General features: G+C 38.0%; 2 protein-coding genes across 2 annotated transcripts; both read right to left on the bottom strand.

Moving 5' to 3' along the window:
* Nucleotides 1–225: 225 nt before the first annotated feature.
* LOC307167848 (C-C chemokine receptor type 8-like) lies at nucleotides 226–1,098 on the bottom strand (the record flags this gene model as incomplete). The annotated part of the gene is made up of 1 exon (XM_079887152.1): nucleotides 226–1,098. Exon 1 carries the CDS (start codon nucleotides 1,060–1,062, stop codon nucleotides 226–228), a length of 837 nt encoding a protein of 278 aa, XP_079743278.1. The 5' UTR covers nucleotides 1,063–1,098.
* Nucleotides 1,099–8,511: 7,413 nt separating this feature from the next.
* Nucleotides 8,512–9,830, bottom strand: LOC307167792 (uncharacterized protein). Its single transcript, XM_079887084.1, has 3 exons — nucleotides 9,489–9,830; nucleotides 9,083–9,399; nucleotides 8,512–8,887 (listed from the first exon to the last, which is right to left on the bottom strand). Exons 1-3 carry the CDS (start codon nucleotides 9,818–9,820, stop codon nucleotides 8,535–8,537), a joined length of 1,002 nt encoding a protein of 333 aa, XP_079743210.1. The 5' UTR covers nucleotides 9,821–9,830; the 3' UTR covers nucleotides 8,512–8,534.
* Between the last annotated feature and the right edge of the window lie 8,164 nt (nucleotides 9,831–17,994).

The raw sequence follows: 17,994 nt of genomic DNA on the forward strand, positions 1-17,994 counted from the left end.
CACCACATGAAGCTGTAACTATAAGTCAGTGTGCAATTGTGGCCCTTTAAGGCTACACAGGAAAAAGAAAAGCAATATATCAGCTCCAAAAACTGAATTTATAATTTTCCAGTATAATAAAATTATAAATAACTATATTTAGCATAAAATGATTTAATTTAACAGCCAATTAATTTATCAATTATTTAAAATGATTAAATAACAACTAAATCATAAATCACCATTTCATGGTGCACAAGAGCAGGAGAGTTTCCCAGTGCGGTGCAGATAAAGAGCAGGCTGAACAAAACCAGCCAGTATATAACAGATAAAACCTGTGATCCAAAGTCCATGAATATAGTGGTTTGTTAGAATGGTAATGAATCCTGTTGTTGCAAATGGGACATATATGATAGTCATGCTTACAGTAGTTATTAGAATGATTTGAAACGCTCTTCTCTTCATGTGGTTTTCCTCCTCTCTTTCTCTTCTTCTCTCTCCTGGTCCTGACTGCTTCAGAGCTCTGAGAACAGCCACAAGACAAAACAACTGGATGGAGAAGAAGATGAAGAACTGCCCCGACAAGAACAATGTAAATTTTAAGTTGTCAGATATTAACAGGCACAGAAAACAGGAGCCAAGAATAGTTATCCAGGCTGCAGTGCAGCAGATCACTCTATATCTGAGAGGTTTGTACTTCAGAAAGGTTACAGGATGAACCACTGCCAGATAACGCTCAACACAGATCAGACACTGAAACAGAGGACGGCCAGTGAGGGATAAGCCTAGTAAAAAGAGTGGTAATTTTGAGATTCCCTGAAAGAAAACTGACATTATATAAAACAAAAAATTCAGACAGACACCAAGCTCACAAACAGAGAGATTGAGGTTGAAGAACTCTGATGCGACTCCACTTCCCGTTCCTGTGATGATGAGCCATATAATATAGGAGTGAGTAGGAAAACCAAACAGGAGATTCATGCTGAACACACAAATTCTCAGACTTTCAATTAACCAGAAAGAATCAGTTGTGGAGTTTGTAGATGCTTCAGGTGTGGTGAAGTTCACTGTGTAGTTGTTCATCTCCTTGTCTGTTTGTCTTCAGCAATATATCCTGCAACTGTGATTTACTGGAAAAGAGAAGCGTAAATGAACCAGTGAATTTAAGTAAGATTTGAATATTTTTTAATGCATCCAGTTTGAACGATCCAGTTTAGAATTCTAAAAATTATTTGTTTACGTTCAAATAACCAGAGCACTTCATTATTAAATGATATACAGTCTCTTTTAATTCAATATCTCTAAATAATTACGCTTGCCCCAAAACCCTTGGACAGATAAACACAATTATGCGGTTGATTATTGTTGGTGGTAAAAAAAGAAAGAAATTCAATCAAAAACAAAAGTTTAGCACCTGAGGAGTGAATGTCCAGTTTCTCTGTGGATGTGTATAAATCTCTGTGCTGTGTTTTGTACACTGACTTCACAGCTGTCACAAGAATATATGAGCACGACATCTGCTACACGCCACATAAAACACCAGATATGAATAAACTTCAGATAAAATATTAGGTTTGTTTTTTTCTGACAGGAGATAGAGTCAGATGCGCTGTACGCGGTAGACCAATCACAACAGACTGGGCCATCTGGCCAATCAGAGCAGAGTAGCTCGCGAAAAGGAGGGATTTAGAGAGTGATTCATCCATCCAGTCCATTTGAGAATCTTTGAAAAATGTGGTGATGTTCAATGTGAGAAAATGTTTTTGGACTTTTGATGCATGTAAACCTGTTGTAGGAGAACCCAAAACAAAATTAGGAGCCTTTAAAATACCATAATTGGGGCACTTTAAAATAAAAACTGGGGTTTAAAATGACTAACTAAACATTTGAAGAAAATAAATATGTCAACCATTATTTACATTCATGCAGAAAATTGTCTAACTTCAGTAACCATCTTTGATGTGTATGCAGATACAATCAGTGAACGTTCAAAGATTCAGTCTTTTACACTGGTCAGGTGTTACTCATTCAACACCTGATATTCAAATAGTTAGACTGAGCATTTAAAAACTACGACAAAGAAAACACCACTATATATCTGTGTTATGACAGAATGTCAAGTTTGATGTAATCATTCTTCATGCCACCCATATCTGAATTACGCATACAGAATAAACAATACATCTGTTTAAATAACTAGAACAAACAAATGTACAACGATAAGTCAGTTTGTGGTGGAAGACAGAAGACAGCTCCTCCCCTTTCTTTAAATAGCCAATAGTGTTTAGTTTATATCACAGCTCAGCCAGAGCTGTTGAGCCGGTAAAGCCGCAGTTTCTCCTCCTAATCTCAAATCGTTTCTCCTCCTAATCTCCTCCATATCGCTTTAAAATATAGCATTCTGTGCAGAATTCAAATGGGTCCGATACATTTTCTAATACATGCCGACTCGTGTCTCTGGACCGGAGCAGACTGTGTGCGTGCTTCGACTGTTCACGTGACACTAACAAGAAACCAGACTTCATTCGCCCCAATGGAAAGCATATTTACACTGTCTGAATCATTCCCTATCCCCTATATAGTGCATTGTGTGCCATTCACCATGTAGAAAATAGTAACTGTGTGAATTAATTGATTTCAGGCGCAGCTTCAGCGTCTATGTATAATGTAGGGGGCGGGACGCTTTAGATTCCAGAGAACATTTGATTGCACAGAAAATCCAATGAGAAGCTGAAGAGTGATTATGCATTAATTTGAGGAGAGCCTCTGCATGAAAGACCCGTGACTGCAGATCAACATGCTTCTGCATTTCTCTCCGATACAGTAGGAAATGAAATGAAATGAAATGAAATGTGGAGGATTTTATCTTTGACAAGATGATTGACAGGTCAGTTTGCGTGACAGGATGCGACAGAGAGCAACCGTTAAAGACGCAATTGTATGATGTGATAGTATGTCCCAACGCTGGTCTACTCTTCTGCTACACACTCAAAAGTAAGCACTTTTTCTTCACAAAAAGAGTACATACTTTTTGTGAAGGGCGTATTATAAGGCGTATTATAAGTAGGACAATTGAGAGGCAGCACTAGTCTTCAGTAACGCTCTGTTTAGGTCCTGTGTAAATAGGAAACCCTCCTTTTGAAAAGAGCAATATTACTCTGATTTGCCGGCTGGACCAGTGTGTTGTGATTGGTCAACCGATTTGAGTGGGTTTCGAAAATGTCACTCCCCTTACCATAACCGCGAGTTTCAACACACTACTAACTCAACTCAACCAGACCCTGACCCATTTTTTTGCGCATGCCTTAGGCAGGAATTGTTTAAATAAGGGATATTGTGATGTGACGTTCCCAGAAAAAAACCTCAAGACTACAATTGATGCTCAGAATGTTCAGAATGTTCGAATGATGATGTTCAGAAATGGTTTTATTGATATACAGAATAACTCTCTTTGGAGTGACTTGGTGCTTTGTAACTTTGCAGACCTTTTTCATACTCAAACAGCAACATTACACTGAGTTGAAAATGTAGAAAAAGCATAATAGGTCCTCTTTAATAGAGATTGAATTATATCAAAATTTTCACTTGTTTTAATATTTTAAAGTTTTAAAGGAGTAATTCACTTTGAAATGAAATATACCCCATGATTTACTCGCCCTCAAGCCATCCTAGGTGTCTATGACATTCTTCTTTCAGACGAATACAATCTGAGTTATATTAATAAATATCCTGGCTCTTCCAAGCTTGATAATGGCAGTGGATTGCAACCAACAGATTGAAGCTCAAAAAAGTGCATCCATCCATCATAAACAAACTCTATTCTAAACTCAAATTCTATAAACAAAATTCTAGCTTCCGGCCAAACTGCCATATGCAGTCTCTACTTGCCCCTAATGCACAACTTAAGACGTCGGAAGTAGCGTAGTGTGTCATGGCGTAGCGTAAATATCAGCAGTATGACGCATTACTTGCATAAGGTGCACTTTACACTTAAAGGGGCATTCCACCCATTTGAACATTGTTTTTTATTTAAAGTGGGTCATATATGTAGTCGAAATGTAAAATAAATTTTGAATTTGGTGCCTTCGTGACCGAGGAAAGACAAAAAATAACTTCAGGACGCATTTGTATGAAAGACAACAACTCCCACAATGCACCACATTGCACAGCTCCGCAAGCCACTCCCACTAATCCAGAACGCGCATATCTGCCTATAAGAGAAATCACTCTTCCGTCTACAAGGCTAGCTACCACCAGAGCTTGAAATTCATTTCACATTCACACAAAATGTCTAGTTAGTTGGCGAACTCATTAGTGCATTACTCCTCGTTTGTATTTCTTTCGAAAAGGTGAATTATTGCATGGTACCTGGATGTTCAGTCAGAACATATGCGGTGCGAAACTAGGATAGTTCTCAACACAAACGTCCGTGTCCTCGTCTGATTCAGAGATTTCGTCCAGGAGAAATTGTCATCGTTGAAATTCTTTGCCGCAGACGGACTCTATCTCTGTGTTCGTAGTTGCATCTTACAGTCTATGAGTTGCATAGTGAGATCACCGGCGCCACCAGTCCGCCCTAACTCGAGCCAGTCCGGGCTCCTCATCCGCGGCAGGCAGGTCTTCTGCCTCGGCTGCTCTTCGCTATAATGCGGCTTGTAAAGGTAGCCACAAACACCTGATTCAAGCATCAGACTTCCGAAATCCTCTTCTTCTATATCATATTGAGCACTCTCCTCCGCTATTGTCATAACTTTACATCTGTCTCCACAGCGCCTGTTAGCTTAGCTTCAAACAAGATGGAGGATATTGCTTTCAGTTTCAGAGAGTAAAGTCCCACCCACTGATCTGTAATAGGTCTGTAGCGTGAGCGGGTCCCGCCCCCTGGGAAAGATGAGGAACTAGTGTCTGTAGTCTCAACAGAAATCCCCCCCTCTTACACTTCCTCCTACAATGACGTCAAATGACGATTTTTGCGTCATTGTAGGAGGAAGTGTAAGAGGTAAATAACGGATTTCTCCCATCTCAGGGGAAAATGAGAGAGTGTTGCACGACCATTCAATAGTATGACTGGGTTTCTAACAATGCAAAGCTTAATGCAAATGGGTGGAGTGTCCCTTTAAGTCAGATCCGTATGTTCGTTTGGCCGGAAGCTAGTTATTTTACTTTGTAACGTGTTAAATATGAATATTTTTCTTACACAAACTCATCGCTTTGCTTCAGAAGGCCTTTATTAAAGGGATACTCCACTTTTTTTGGAAATAGGCTCATTTTACAACTCCCCCAGAGTTAAACAGTTGAGTTTTACCGTTTTCAAATCCATTCAGCCGATCTCCGGGTCTGGCGGTACCACTTTTAGCATAGCTTAGCATAGATTATTGAATCGGACAAGACCATTAGCATCTCTCTCAAAAAAATGACCAAAGAGTTTCGATATTTTTTCTATTTAAAACTTGACTCTTCTGTAGTTACATCGTGTACTAAGACCGACGGAAAATGAAAAGTTGCGATTTTCTAGGCTGATATGGCTAGGAACTACTCTCATTCCTGCGTAATAATCAAGAAACTTTGCTGCCGTACCATGAGTCCAGCAGGCGTAATGATATGAAGCAGCGCCTGAAAATAGTCGACCATATAGTCTACCGAGCTGGGGACTATTTTCAGGCGCTGCGTCATATCATCTTATCATTGTAGAGATAAGATTTTGAGTGTCAATCAAGCTTTTAAAGGAGAAATTATGAATAGAACAATGAATGTCCCGAGATCACAAACAATCTTTATACATCTAAAAATGAAATTGAAAGACCTAAAATGCAAATCTTCAGCATTTATTAAATTATGAGATGTATACCATGACAAGGTACATTTACACATACTATTTATTGTTGCAGAAATTATAAATGTATTTGCACTGTAGTCATAATCATCAGAAATGTACACATGCCCATGTGTTGCAGTTCTACTTTATCAAAAGTTATCAATAATTTGCACAACATTAACTTAATCTAGTACAGCACAAATTGTATGACGAACAGAGGCAGGAAAGTTTTCCAGTGCGGTGCAGAAAAAGAACAGGCTGAACAAAACCAGCCATAATAAAACAAGTCAAAACAGTAAACCAGGCTGTCGGAGTACTGTCTGATGTCTGGATTACAGAGAATCCTGTGATTATTCTTGGAACATTTAGGATAACCATGCTTACATTAGTTATTAGAATAATATTAAATGCTCTTCTCTTCATGTGGTTTTCCTCCTTTTTCTCTCTCCCTCTCTCTCCTGGTCCTGACTGCTTCAGAGCTCTGAGAACGGCCACAACACAAAACAACTGGATGGAGAAGACCAGTACCATTTGCAGCGTCGAGAACCATATATGTATATATCTGTTTTGTGAGGCTAAATTGAACATGCAACTCAAACAAGAGCCTAAATTAATTACCCATGCTGCACTGCTGCAGATCACTCTATATCTGAGAGGTTTGTACTTCAGAAAGGTTACAGGATGAACCACTGCCAGGTAACGCTCAACACAGATCAGACACTGAAACAGAGGACGACCAGTATGGGATAGGCCTATTAAAAATAGTTCAAAACTTGAAAGAGTTGTAAACCACAATGACAATACAAAGACCACACTATTCAGACAGATACCAAGCTCACAAACAGAGAGATTGAGGATGAAGAACTCCGATGCAACTCCACTTCCTCTTCCTGTGATGATGAGCCATATAATATAAGAGTATGTAGGAAGACAAAATAAGACGTTGATGCTGTACACACAGATTTCCAGACAGTCCATTAGCCCAATTGAATGCATTGTGCAGTTTGATGCTTCAGTTGTGGTGAAGTTCATTGTAGAGTTATTCATTTCTTATGTGTTTGTCTTCTCAGTTCAGTAACCCACAGAAACATATGAAAAAGAGGAAAAAAGAGAAGTATAACCAATATGTATTTCAAGAAAGTTTCCTATTTAAACAGAGCTAAAACTGCTAAACAACACATGCCCTTTGACAATAATGAAAAACAGCAACATTTTTGCATATTGTTGTGGCTTAAACCAAGAAACTGATTAAAAAATTGAGTTTATCACCTGAAGAGTGAATGTCCAGTTTCTCTAGATGTGTTTAAATCTCTGTGCTGTGTTTTGTACACTGACTTCAGAGCTGTTACAGGAATATATGAGCAGGACATCTGCTACACGTCACATGAAACACCAGGTATGCAAATATCTGATAATAAAATAAAAATAAAATGATTGAGGGACAGAAAAAAACAGACTGTCTGAGTAAACATTTAAACAGAAAATAAATCAAAAGCTTGCAATATTTTATTGACATTTACTTACAAACATAAATCAACAGAAGTTTTTTTTTTCCCCTAGTTCTCAGTTTTATTTTAAGTTTAACAAGGCAGGATATTGCAGCACAAAAAAAAAGGAGAACATTTACTTTTCCTTTTAGCAGCACACCCTGAAATGCGTCAAACATAACACATACTCAAACAACTGTGTAAAAAAAATAAATAAGTAAATGCAATTTAAATGCACTGGACTAAAAGAATATTTATTTAATTAATCTGTGTGGGACATTACAACACCGATAGTTACATTTCCTTTTAGAAAAAACCTAAAATGCATCAGACATCACACAATCAATTCATTTATAAAACAATTGAAGAGCATGAGGAATAAAATTAATTTCATGTTTTTTTAATTTTTTTAATTTTTTTATTTTACTCCTGGACATAACTTGTTCTGTGTCCAAAATTGAATAAGGTGTTGGAGCCATAGGCAGGAAACAATGCAATGGCAATGAACTAATGAAGTAAAAGTAAGTATGGTGGCCTCATCAGAATACTTATTATCCAGCAATTATGTTAACTTTTTTTAAATGTAAATTCCTGTTGTTAGAGTGCAACAAAAAGATCCAAAAGCACAGGTAACTCAATTCAAAGTCTTTAATGTTCAACAAAAATGCGGCTTGTAGTAGATAGCTCAGAACTGGAACTCAAAAAGCTCTCCAGGAAGACAGCTACACAGTGGATACTTTCTCAGGAGAGATAACGTTGAACAGAAAAAAAAAAAAAAAATTCTCTCTCTCAGTAGGACCTTGTCCTTGTAGAAAGCAACTCGAGCAGAGAAAACGTGACAGAGGCTCACCACAGCAGGTGACGGGAAACAGGGCCAGAGGTGGAAAGAGTACTGAAAATTTGTACTCCAGTACAAGTACAAGTAGTTGCTAAAATAATACTCAATTACAAGTAAAAGTACTGGTGTTAAAAATGTACTCAAGTAAAAGTACAAAGTACCCCTCTCAAAAACTACTCAAGTACTAATTACTTTTTAGCCGGTGATATTTATTAAATAAACATCAAATCCATTGAATCAAATCAGAAATATTAATGGATCAAACACAGGCAATTTGTGTTTTATACGAATAAACACATAGTACAGGAATTGTGTCTGTTTAAAGAATGTTAAATGATTTTTAAACATGTATAAACAGTATAAACCTTTAACTGCAAACCAACAACTGGGCAAAGGCCTTAAACTCTAGGACATTTCACTTTCTGAACCTTTTGTTCAGTTTCAGCAGAAGCTGATTTTCAAAGTTCACAGAGTCTATCCGGCTTCGTTTGGATGTGAAAAGTAGACCAGCACAGCTAAAAAGCCGTTCACATGCAGCAGAGGCAGGCAGAGCTGTGTTTAACTTCAGAGACAGCTTCTTGATGGCTGGGAAGGAATGAAGCAGCTCCATGTTGTCCGAGGCACATGCAAGGTAACCATCAAGCTCAAATGGACTTTGCAACATTTTGGAGAGTGGTCTGGAGAAGAAATCGTCATCATCAGATGACTCTCTTTGATGTTCACTCTCATGCTCCGTAGTTTCAAGATGTTGTTTCAAGTATGTCAAGGCTGTAATTTGAAAACAATTACTTCAATTTATGGGAGCATTTTTGTAAACCCACACTTAAATTATCTAAATCACAACAAATGATACTTTAATAACAACCTTTTAGGCCTGCCATGACAGAAATGTTATAAAAGTATACATGCTTATACAGGTGTGCAGTTATAGACACAAATGAGATCATATAAATTTGAAATTACCAGCTTCTACAACATCTGCTCTGTCAGTCCAGGAGGTCTTGAACTTGGGTAAGAGGACTGCAGCAGCAGCCAATTCTGGATCCTCCATCATCTGTCCAAAACGCTTATGCAGGCCATTTTGCAGGGCTCTGATGAGTGGTGTGCAGGTCTTGCTTGATGTCTCTAACCTGTTGAGTTTGGATAGAAGCTGGTGGATTACTGGCAGCAGCCATCCCATGTAAACACTGGACTCTGACTGGAGGATGTTTGAAGCTTTCATCAGTGGCTTCATGGTGATGCTATACTCCCGGAGGAATGCAACTTCTGCAGGACTCAACCTGGAAGATAAAACATGTTTATGACAAACAACTAAGCCACATCATGACTATAGGGAAAGACTGCATACATGGTAACTAATATTACTCACATTTTCACCTTGAGTTCGTCACATACACCCCTAATGGAATCTTCACCTTTCTCATCAATTATGCGTATAATTCTTTCAGTGGCAAGACAGGTGGAATTCCACCGTGTTGCATTAGGGCGAATGATCTGTAGCCCACACTTGTCCTCTACCACTTCACTAGCCAAATGAGATCGCCCAGTTTTGTTCCAAATGGCCTGGCATTTTGCAAATGTTGCACGGAAAAGCCTCTTGTAGGTGTCATTCATGGCCTCTGCAAGGGAAGCATCAGTTGTTGCCACAAGATTTAGCAAATGACATGCACATCGTTGATGAGGGGGTAGTTGATATTCCATACCAGAGTCTTCATCAAGGATTGTACTTTCATCATGATACTCAATATGGTCACTTACGTCAAGACCATCCATGTCTTCTTCATCGTCATCTACCTCTGCATCTTTCTGCATTCCAAACACATGGAAAGCTTTGAGGAAGTTGGATCCACTATCGGTTGTGGTCCTTACTACTTTGTCTCTAATCTTGTATTGACAATGGACATCATCAAGAGCACCAGCAATCACGTCAAATGTGTGAGACCCCCTTAATCTTTTGCATGCTAGTGCTGCAGATCTTCTTTCTAAGGTCTCCTCATCAATCCAGTGGCAAGTTACACCAAGGTAACTTTTCTGATGAGCTGACCAACAATCTGTGGTGGTTGCAACAAATTTGGCTTTACCCAATTCTGCAATCAAAGTCTTCTTCATGTCGTCAGCAGCATCACAGATTCTGGTACGGACGGTGGATCTGGAGATGACTTTGGCTTGAGGTTGCAGTGTGGTAATTAATTCTTTGAAAGCTGGCTGTTCTACTACTGTAAATGGCTGTACACTTTCACATATAAAATTGATGATTAGTTTGTCAACAGTTGTTTGAGGGACACGTTTGCTTGCAGCTGCCAACATCACATCTGGTAACTTGGCTTGCTTACTTGATGAGAGCTTGTTTGGTGTGACTGTGGTCTTACGTTGACTACGTGCTGCCGCTGTCACAATGTCATCGTACTGATCAATCTTTGATGGATGTTTCCTCTGAAAAGATAACAGAGGAAGTATACAAAGAAAATTATATATTATTTCATATTTTTCTTCATATAATTTTTATGGGAATCAAGTTATAAAAATGGTCTATTATTATTATTATTATTAATGAATAATGATGCAACATAAATAACCTTGTTGGGTTATTTTATTTATAAACAGATTTTCTTTTTTTTTCATTAAAAAAAATCTGACTGGACAAGAAAGCTTTCCAAAAGTACCCTACTAATATTTCAAAAGTTACCAGCATTTAGCACTGACACATGCGCAATCTAGACAGGCTGTCAATCAGTGCAGTTACACTGTTACGCCAGTGGGTCGCGGCAAGAGACTGTTTTTATTAAAGAGTCATTATTAGACCGTTTATTATAAGCTTAAAACACGGATTCAATATGAATAAAACAATTAGTTGACAATGACATAAAATTTAACTTTGAGTGCCACTTTGCAATGCTAAATCTTTTTTTTTTTACGGTCTATGTGCTCGTCACCTAGGTAACGCTGAAGCTCATGTTTCAAGTGATTATAGTCAAATTATCGTGAGGTCTACCCAACATTAAAAACGAAAACAACTATCACATAAATATAGTTATAAGTCTTCTTACCATAATGTGTTACAAAATCAACCGATACCAGCTCCAAGTGATTTGTGCCGGGTCCCCGCTGTGATAACAGTAACTTTCTCAAATGTTTACAGAACAAGCGGGAACCCAGTGTTCCTGTATCATCTGTTCATTCACATGTTAGAAAGTCTAAGGCCTTTAAAAGCCGTACAGCAAACCCATCTAATCTGGTGCCTATCACACGACAAACTAAGATTGTGGACACAAAAAGCAAGACTGTTAAGTTAGCACTTTTAAACATCCGCTCACTTAAAAATAAATCACTTCTAGTCAATGACTTTATAAGCACATACAACCTGGACTTTATATTTCTAAATGAAACTTGGCTAGAAGCCAGCTGCAGTGCAACAATTCTCAATGAAACATCTCCTCCGAACTTTACCTTTATGAGTGTCTCCAGAGCTGGAAGGAGAGGTGGGGGTGTAGCTGCTCTTTTTAAAGATGTCTATCAATGTAAGCAAATATCATTTGGTAATTACCCGTCTTTCGAATATCTGGGTATTGTGTTAAAAGGTGCTCCACGGATTTTACTTATCACTATTTACAGGCCTCCAAAATACTCTTCAGCCTTTGCTGAGGACTTTACAGAACTGTTATCAATAATTTCCTCAGAGTTTGACAGTTTCACTATTGCTGGAGATTTTAACATTCACATAGATAATGCAGAAAATAATATGGCAAAAGAAATCAATACTGTTTTAAAAACTTTTGATCTGATTCAACATGTACATGGGCCCACACACAATCGTGGACACACTCTAGATTTACTTATCAGTAAGGGTCTAAACATTTCATTGAATGATATTAAGGATGTCGCACTCTCTGATCATTACTGTATTTTCTTTGATATATTGATCTCTCCTGCCATTGAAGTTAGATCTGTGTCTGTCAAGAAGAGATGCCTAAATGAGAACACTAGTGTACTATTTATGAAGGCCATATCCCTAAGACCGAGCATATCTGCTGACTCGGTTGATTCTCTCCTTGATTCTTTTAACTCGAAGGTTAAAAATGTAATTGATGATATTGCTCCTGTGAAAGTCAGGAAGAATGGTAAACAAAAAGCACCTTGGAGAAACTCAACAGCAGTGCAAATTATGAAAAGACAATGCAGAAAATCAGAGCGCATGTGGCGAAAGACAAAACTTGTAATCCACTATAACATCTATAGAGACACCATTCGTGCTTTCAATATGGAACTAGGCAAAGCTAGACAGACTTTCTTCTCCGATATCATAAACAGAAACCTAAATAATACTCGAAATCTCTTCGCTACTGTCGACAGACTAACAAATCCCCCAAGCCAGATTCCCAGTGAAATGCTCTCCGATAGCAAGTGTAGTGAGTTTGCTACCTTTTTCTCTGAGAAAATCAATAATATTAGAAAGGTGATCAGCACATCCTTGAGTTGCGCTGGGGTCAGTCAGATCAGACTACAACCTGAGAAAGTAGTTACTATGTCTGATTTTGAAGAAATTGATGGCACAATTCTGAAAGAAACCGTTCAGCACCTTAAAACATCAACCTGCGCTCTTGACACACTTCCCACATCTTTTTTTAAAAGTGTGTTAGACTGTTTAGAAGCAGATCTCCTAGAAGTGGTAAATGCCTCACTTTTCTATGGAAGTTTTCCAAACTCCCTTAAAACTGCTGTTGTCAAACCCCTCCTGAAAAAGAGCAATCTGGATAAGACTATATTAAGCAACTATAGACCGATCTCAAATCTTCCTTTCACAGGCAAAATCATTGAAAAAGTTGTCTTCAACCAGCTGAACAAATTCTTAAACTCAAATGGATACTTTGATAATTTTCAATCTGGCTTCCGATCGCATCACAGCACAGAGACGGCGCTCATTAAGATAATAAACGATATTCGCTTAAATACTGATTCAGGCAAATTATCAGTGCTGGTTCTACTCGACCTCAGTGCTGCATTTGACACTGTCGATCACAAAATACTTCTAGACAGGCTGGAAAACTGGGTGGGGCTTTCTGGGACAGTTCTAAAATGGTTCAGGTCATACTTAGATGGGAGAGGTTATTATGTGAGTATAGGTGACCATAAGTCTGAGTGGACGCCCATGACATGCGGAGTCCCTCAAGGCTCAATTCTTGCGCCACTCCTGTTCAACCTGTATATGCTCCCAATGAGCCAAATAATGAGAAAGAACCAAATCTCTTACCACAGCTATGCAGACGACACACAGATCTACTTAGCCCTATCGCCTAATGATTACAGCCCCATTGACTCTCTGCTTCAATGCATTGATGAAGTCAACAGCTGGATGTGCCAAAACTTTCTACAGTTAAACAAAGACAAAACTGAAGTCATTGTGTTTGGAAACAAAGATGAAGTTCTCAAGGTGAACGCATACCTTCACTCTAAAGGTCAAACAACTAAAAATCAGGTCAAGAATCTTGGTGTGTCTTTAGAGTCAGACCTTAGTTTCAATAGTCATGTCAAAGCAATAACTAAATCAGCATACTATCATCTGAAAAATATTGCAAGAATTAGATGCTTTGTTTCCAGTCAAGACTTAGAAAAACTAGTGCATGCTTTCATCACCAGCAGGGTGGATTATTGTAATGGACTCCTCACTGGCCTTCCCAAAAAGACCATAAAACATTTGCAGCTCATACAGAACGCTGCCGCCAGGATTCTTAGCAGAACCAGAAAATATGATCATATCACACCAGTACTCAGGTCATTACACTGGCTGCCAGTTACTTATAGGATTGATTTTAAAGTATTATTACTAGTATATAAATCATTTAATGGCCTAGGACCTCAATACATTGCAGATATGCTCACGGAATACAAACCCAACAGATTACTCAGATCATTAGGATCACATCAGCTAGAAGTTCCAAGAGTTCACTCTAAGCATGGTGAGTCTGCTTTTAGCTATTATGCCAGCCGCAGCTGGAACCAGCTTCCAGAGGAGATCAGATGTGCTCCTACATTAGTCACATTCAAATCCAGACTCAAAACACTTCTGTTTAACTTTGCATTTAATGAATGAGCACTGTGTCACTGTTTGTCCGACTGTTTATACTGTGTCTTATTTTAGTCTTTATTCTAAACTGTTTTAATTATTTTTAGTTCTTTCTCGTTTCTTTATTTTAAACTGTTCTTTATTCTAAACTGTTTTAATTATTTTTAGTTCTTTATTGTTTCTTTATTTTAAACTGTTTTGTATATTCTTATTTCTTCTGATTATTTTTAATAGTATGTAAAGCACTTTGAATTACCATTGTGTATGAAATGTGCTATATAAATAAACTTGCCTTGCCTTGCCTTGCCTTGCCTAATGTGTTTTTTGAGATTAGAGGCTGAAGTCTTGTAAGCCGAAATCACTGCAGATGGCAAACAAAGTTTGCATTGCATTTGCACGCTGTCTCCTTTCCTTCCTCTGTATGTGAACAACTCCTCCAGGTGCGGCCATGGGCACTCGTCATTCGGTATTTCTTCGGAATTTTCAATGAATTCAGCGTCTCGAATCTCCATGGCCATAACGCCAAAGATATAAGTTAGTTGATAACACTAAAATACACCTTCACAGTGAAGGACGTGCGAGGACGAATAGCTCTCCAGAAACCGGGCTTTTTTCCCGGTCCAAATACAAGGGTTTTTATTGGCCCGCCCACGATCAGTTATTTCAATTGGATAACGTTACCCAAATGCTGGTCAAAGATTTGAATATTAATTTAATTCAAATTGTACAAGTACTTAGTAACGAATGTGATTTTTAAAGTAACGAAGTACATTACTTAACTTAATTTGTACTTAAGTACAAGGAAAATTACAGACTTAAAAATATACTCATAAAAGTACAAGTACACGAAAAAACTACTTAATTACAGTAACGTGAGTAGTTGTAATTCGTTACTTCCACCTCTGAACAGGGCACACTAAGGCGAATGCTGCTACACAAAACAAGACAAAGTAAGAGTTTGCTGACAAGAAGATAGAGCGTAACTCACACACTAATCCGACACAGAACAGAGTGAACAAACACCAGAAGTAGACCGAGTAATCAGACAAGACAAGGTGTCACCGCTGATTGTGATGATCAACAGCTGATGACAGAGTGTGAACACGAAAGTGTGTGTGTGTGCGCGCTGGTGTGTGAGTGAGATGAGTGTGTCAATGAGTGTTTGTGGTAGTGTGAGAGTGAGAGAGAACAGAGAAGCAACCCAGATCCTGACACCTGTCCCCATTATAGCTCTGAATCCAAGGCCTTCTGAGTTCCCAAGAAAGGATCCCACTAGAAGCTCAGTGATTTTTAGATACAATTTTTTTAGAAGGAAGAACACTAAATTGTGTTTGGTTGACAACTTTTGTCTTGAATTTAATTTGCTGTCTTGTGTGTATATTATTTAACAGGACCATCTTTTTTGTTTTAATTTCTCTAGATTTTACCGAGTTGATTTGACTTTAAAATTGTGCACAAAGCCACATTTTACAAGCTGACCTTCACAGAAAAACTGAGACTCACGCCAGCAAAATTAATGTGTTTTTATATATACAGTAGAAAATCAAATAGTCCATAAATCTTTAAAGAAGTTATCCATATTTCTGACACTGGCCAGCACACCTGCCACTCAATCAACACCAAATATGCATATCTTTATACCAAGCATTTGAAAAGCAGAGAACAAACTCTTTAATCATCTGTGTTATGATAGGATGTCAAGTTTAATGCAACATCCTCAATGGAAAGCCTCCATAAGGGAAAGGTGACACTGGGTCATCGACAAAACCTGCCCGTCCCACACACAATATAGACGGTCACCTGGTAAACCATACTTACTGAGATGGCCCCGTGAAAAAAAAAAAAAAAAAATCAAAGGGTTTATTAAAAACAGTAAAGACATATTTTATTAATCATGCCCTTGAACATGTTAAATAGTTTGATATGGATGAGCATATTTCATCTTTTAATGCACAAACCACAATGACAGTGGCAACCAAAAACAACATTGAAGTCACCATGAAATTAAAATGAACAATTCCTATTTTTTATGGAATGCTACAGATGATCTATCCTTGCACATCATTATTTTAGTTGAATCTGTGTGCCCTCGTAATCTTACATCCACTAATTCCACATGTTAAAAATGCTCAAGTTCATCAGAAATAAAAATAGTTCAAGAAGAAAATAATATACAACTATTTGAGATGCTTACTGTGTTTAATGCGCATTTGACTGACAGCTTTTTCAAATGGACAAAACTTATAGTTTTCTCAAGAATAATTACGGGCAGCGATTTCAAACGCTGCTGACATACAGACACAGAAAGTCCCACAGAATAAATGTATGAGCGATTACAGTTTTTCTCGATTGCTTAAACACATTTCTTGAAACTATGCCTCGTATTCTCAAAACTATAAACACAAATCCATAACGTCTCACTCAATTCCCCAAACATCCTATTTTTAGGTCAAAATGAATCTCTACACTCAAAACCATTCACTCTTGCTGAAAAGCCAAACTTTGCCCTCAGAGAGGACACACAAGCCCTCAAAATCACACACACTACAACATAGTCTAAGACACTGGTGCAATAAATTCAAAACAACATTTCCAAAACTGGTAAATTATGTTGCTTGTGGTTCCCCCCCCCCCTCACAAACCTTTTCACATGATGAACATCTTTTTTTTTTTCTCTCCTCTAATTTTTTTTTTTTTTTTTCATATTTACTTAAGATGTGTGTGACCATCATATGACAGTAAAAGAGCACACACAAACCTTATTCTAATATGGAAAGTGTATTGGAATGGTAAAGAATGTTGGTACGTGACAGGAGGTTCTCCACTCAAGGATACAATATGATGAACACGTCTAAGACTGTTCCACATATGGTTGAAATACCATCATTGGCCTAGAAAGATAACATTCTGGGAGTCAAGACTATAAAGGAGAAAGGATGCCCTCCCTTCACACTCTGTGTGACTGTACGACTGCTGGCCTTTTCTTGCAAGAAAATAAACGTCATCAAAGACTATTGGAAATGTTTGTCTCTTATTCAGTGATAGAATTTTGTTTGCCACCACACCTCCCTGAAGGTTCTCAAGGCGACGGTAAAGCGACTCAAATTTGGCCTTACTCGTAGCCCAGCCTCCCTCATAGTCATACCGCTGACTAACATGGGCAACTAGAGTGGCTTAAATTTCATCTGAGACTGCTTGTCTTCTTGCCCTTGCCCTTCGTCCTCCTCCTCGTTCTTATCCATCCTCGATCTCTTCCTTAATGTCTTTCTGGATCCATTGTTCCAAAACTGAATAAACTGATTTGGGCCCTTTTATCTATCTACTGAAGGATCTGATTGATGTGTGTTAAATTTTGACTCTTAGTGTTTCCACCTGGGTAATTGTGTGCTAACTGAGCTGAAGCTGTGCTGACTTGAGTGAACAATACTGAATGCGAGTGCTTTCTATATGACAACTTGTCTAGGCAATGAGAAATGAAGGGATTTGTGTGTAGAGTTTTGCAGTGACAGTTCAACAAATCTGACTCATGTGTCAAAACATGTTTATAGTTTAGGGAAATGGGTGTGCTTTTTGATAAATGACATTATGGTTTTGAAATTTTAGTTCAAAAGCCTGTTATAGTGTTTAAGCAATCGAGAAAAACTGTAATATGCACATTAACAGAGATACAGTCATTTCTTATGTTTACATTTTTAGCATGTATTTGAGGTGTTGTGTTCTTATATGTTTAGGCCCTATTTAAATGATTTAAATGAATCCATTAATAAAAATTAAAATAGCAAACTTTAAGAATCAGCATGTTGAAAATATTGGA

The sequence above is a fragment of the Squalius cephalus genome, assembly GCF_949319135.1.
Source record: "Squalius cephalus genome assembly, chromosome: 11".
Classification (NCBI taxonomy): domain Eukaryota; kingdom Metazoa; phylum Chordata; class Actinopteri; order Cypriniformes; family Leuciscidae; genus Squalius; species Squalius cephalus.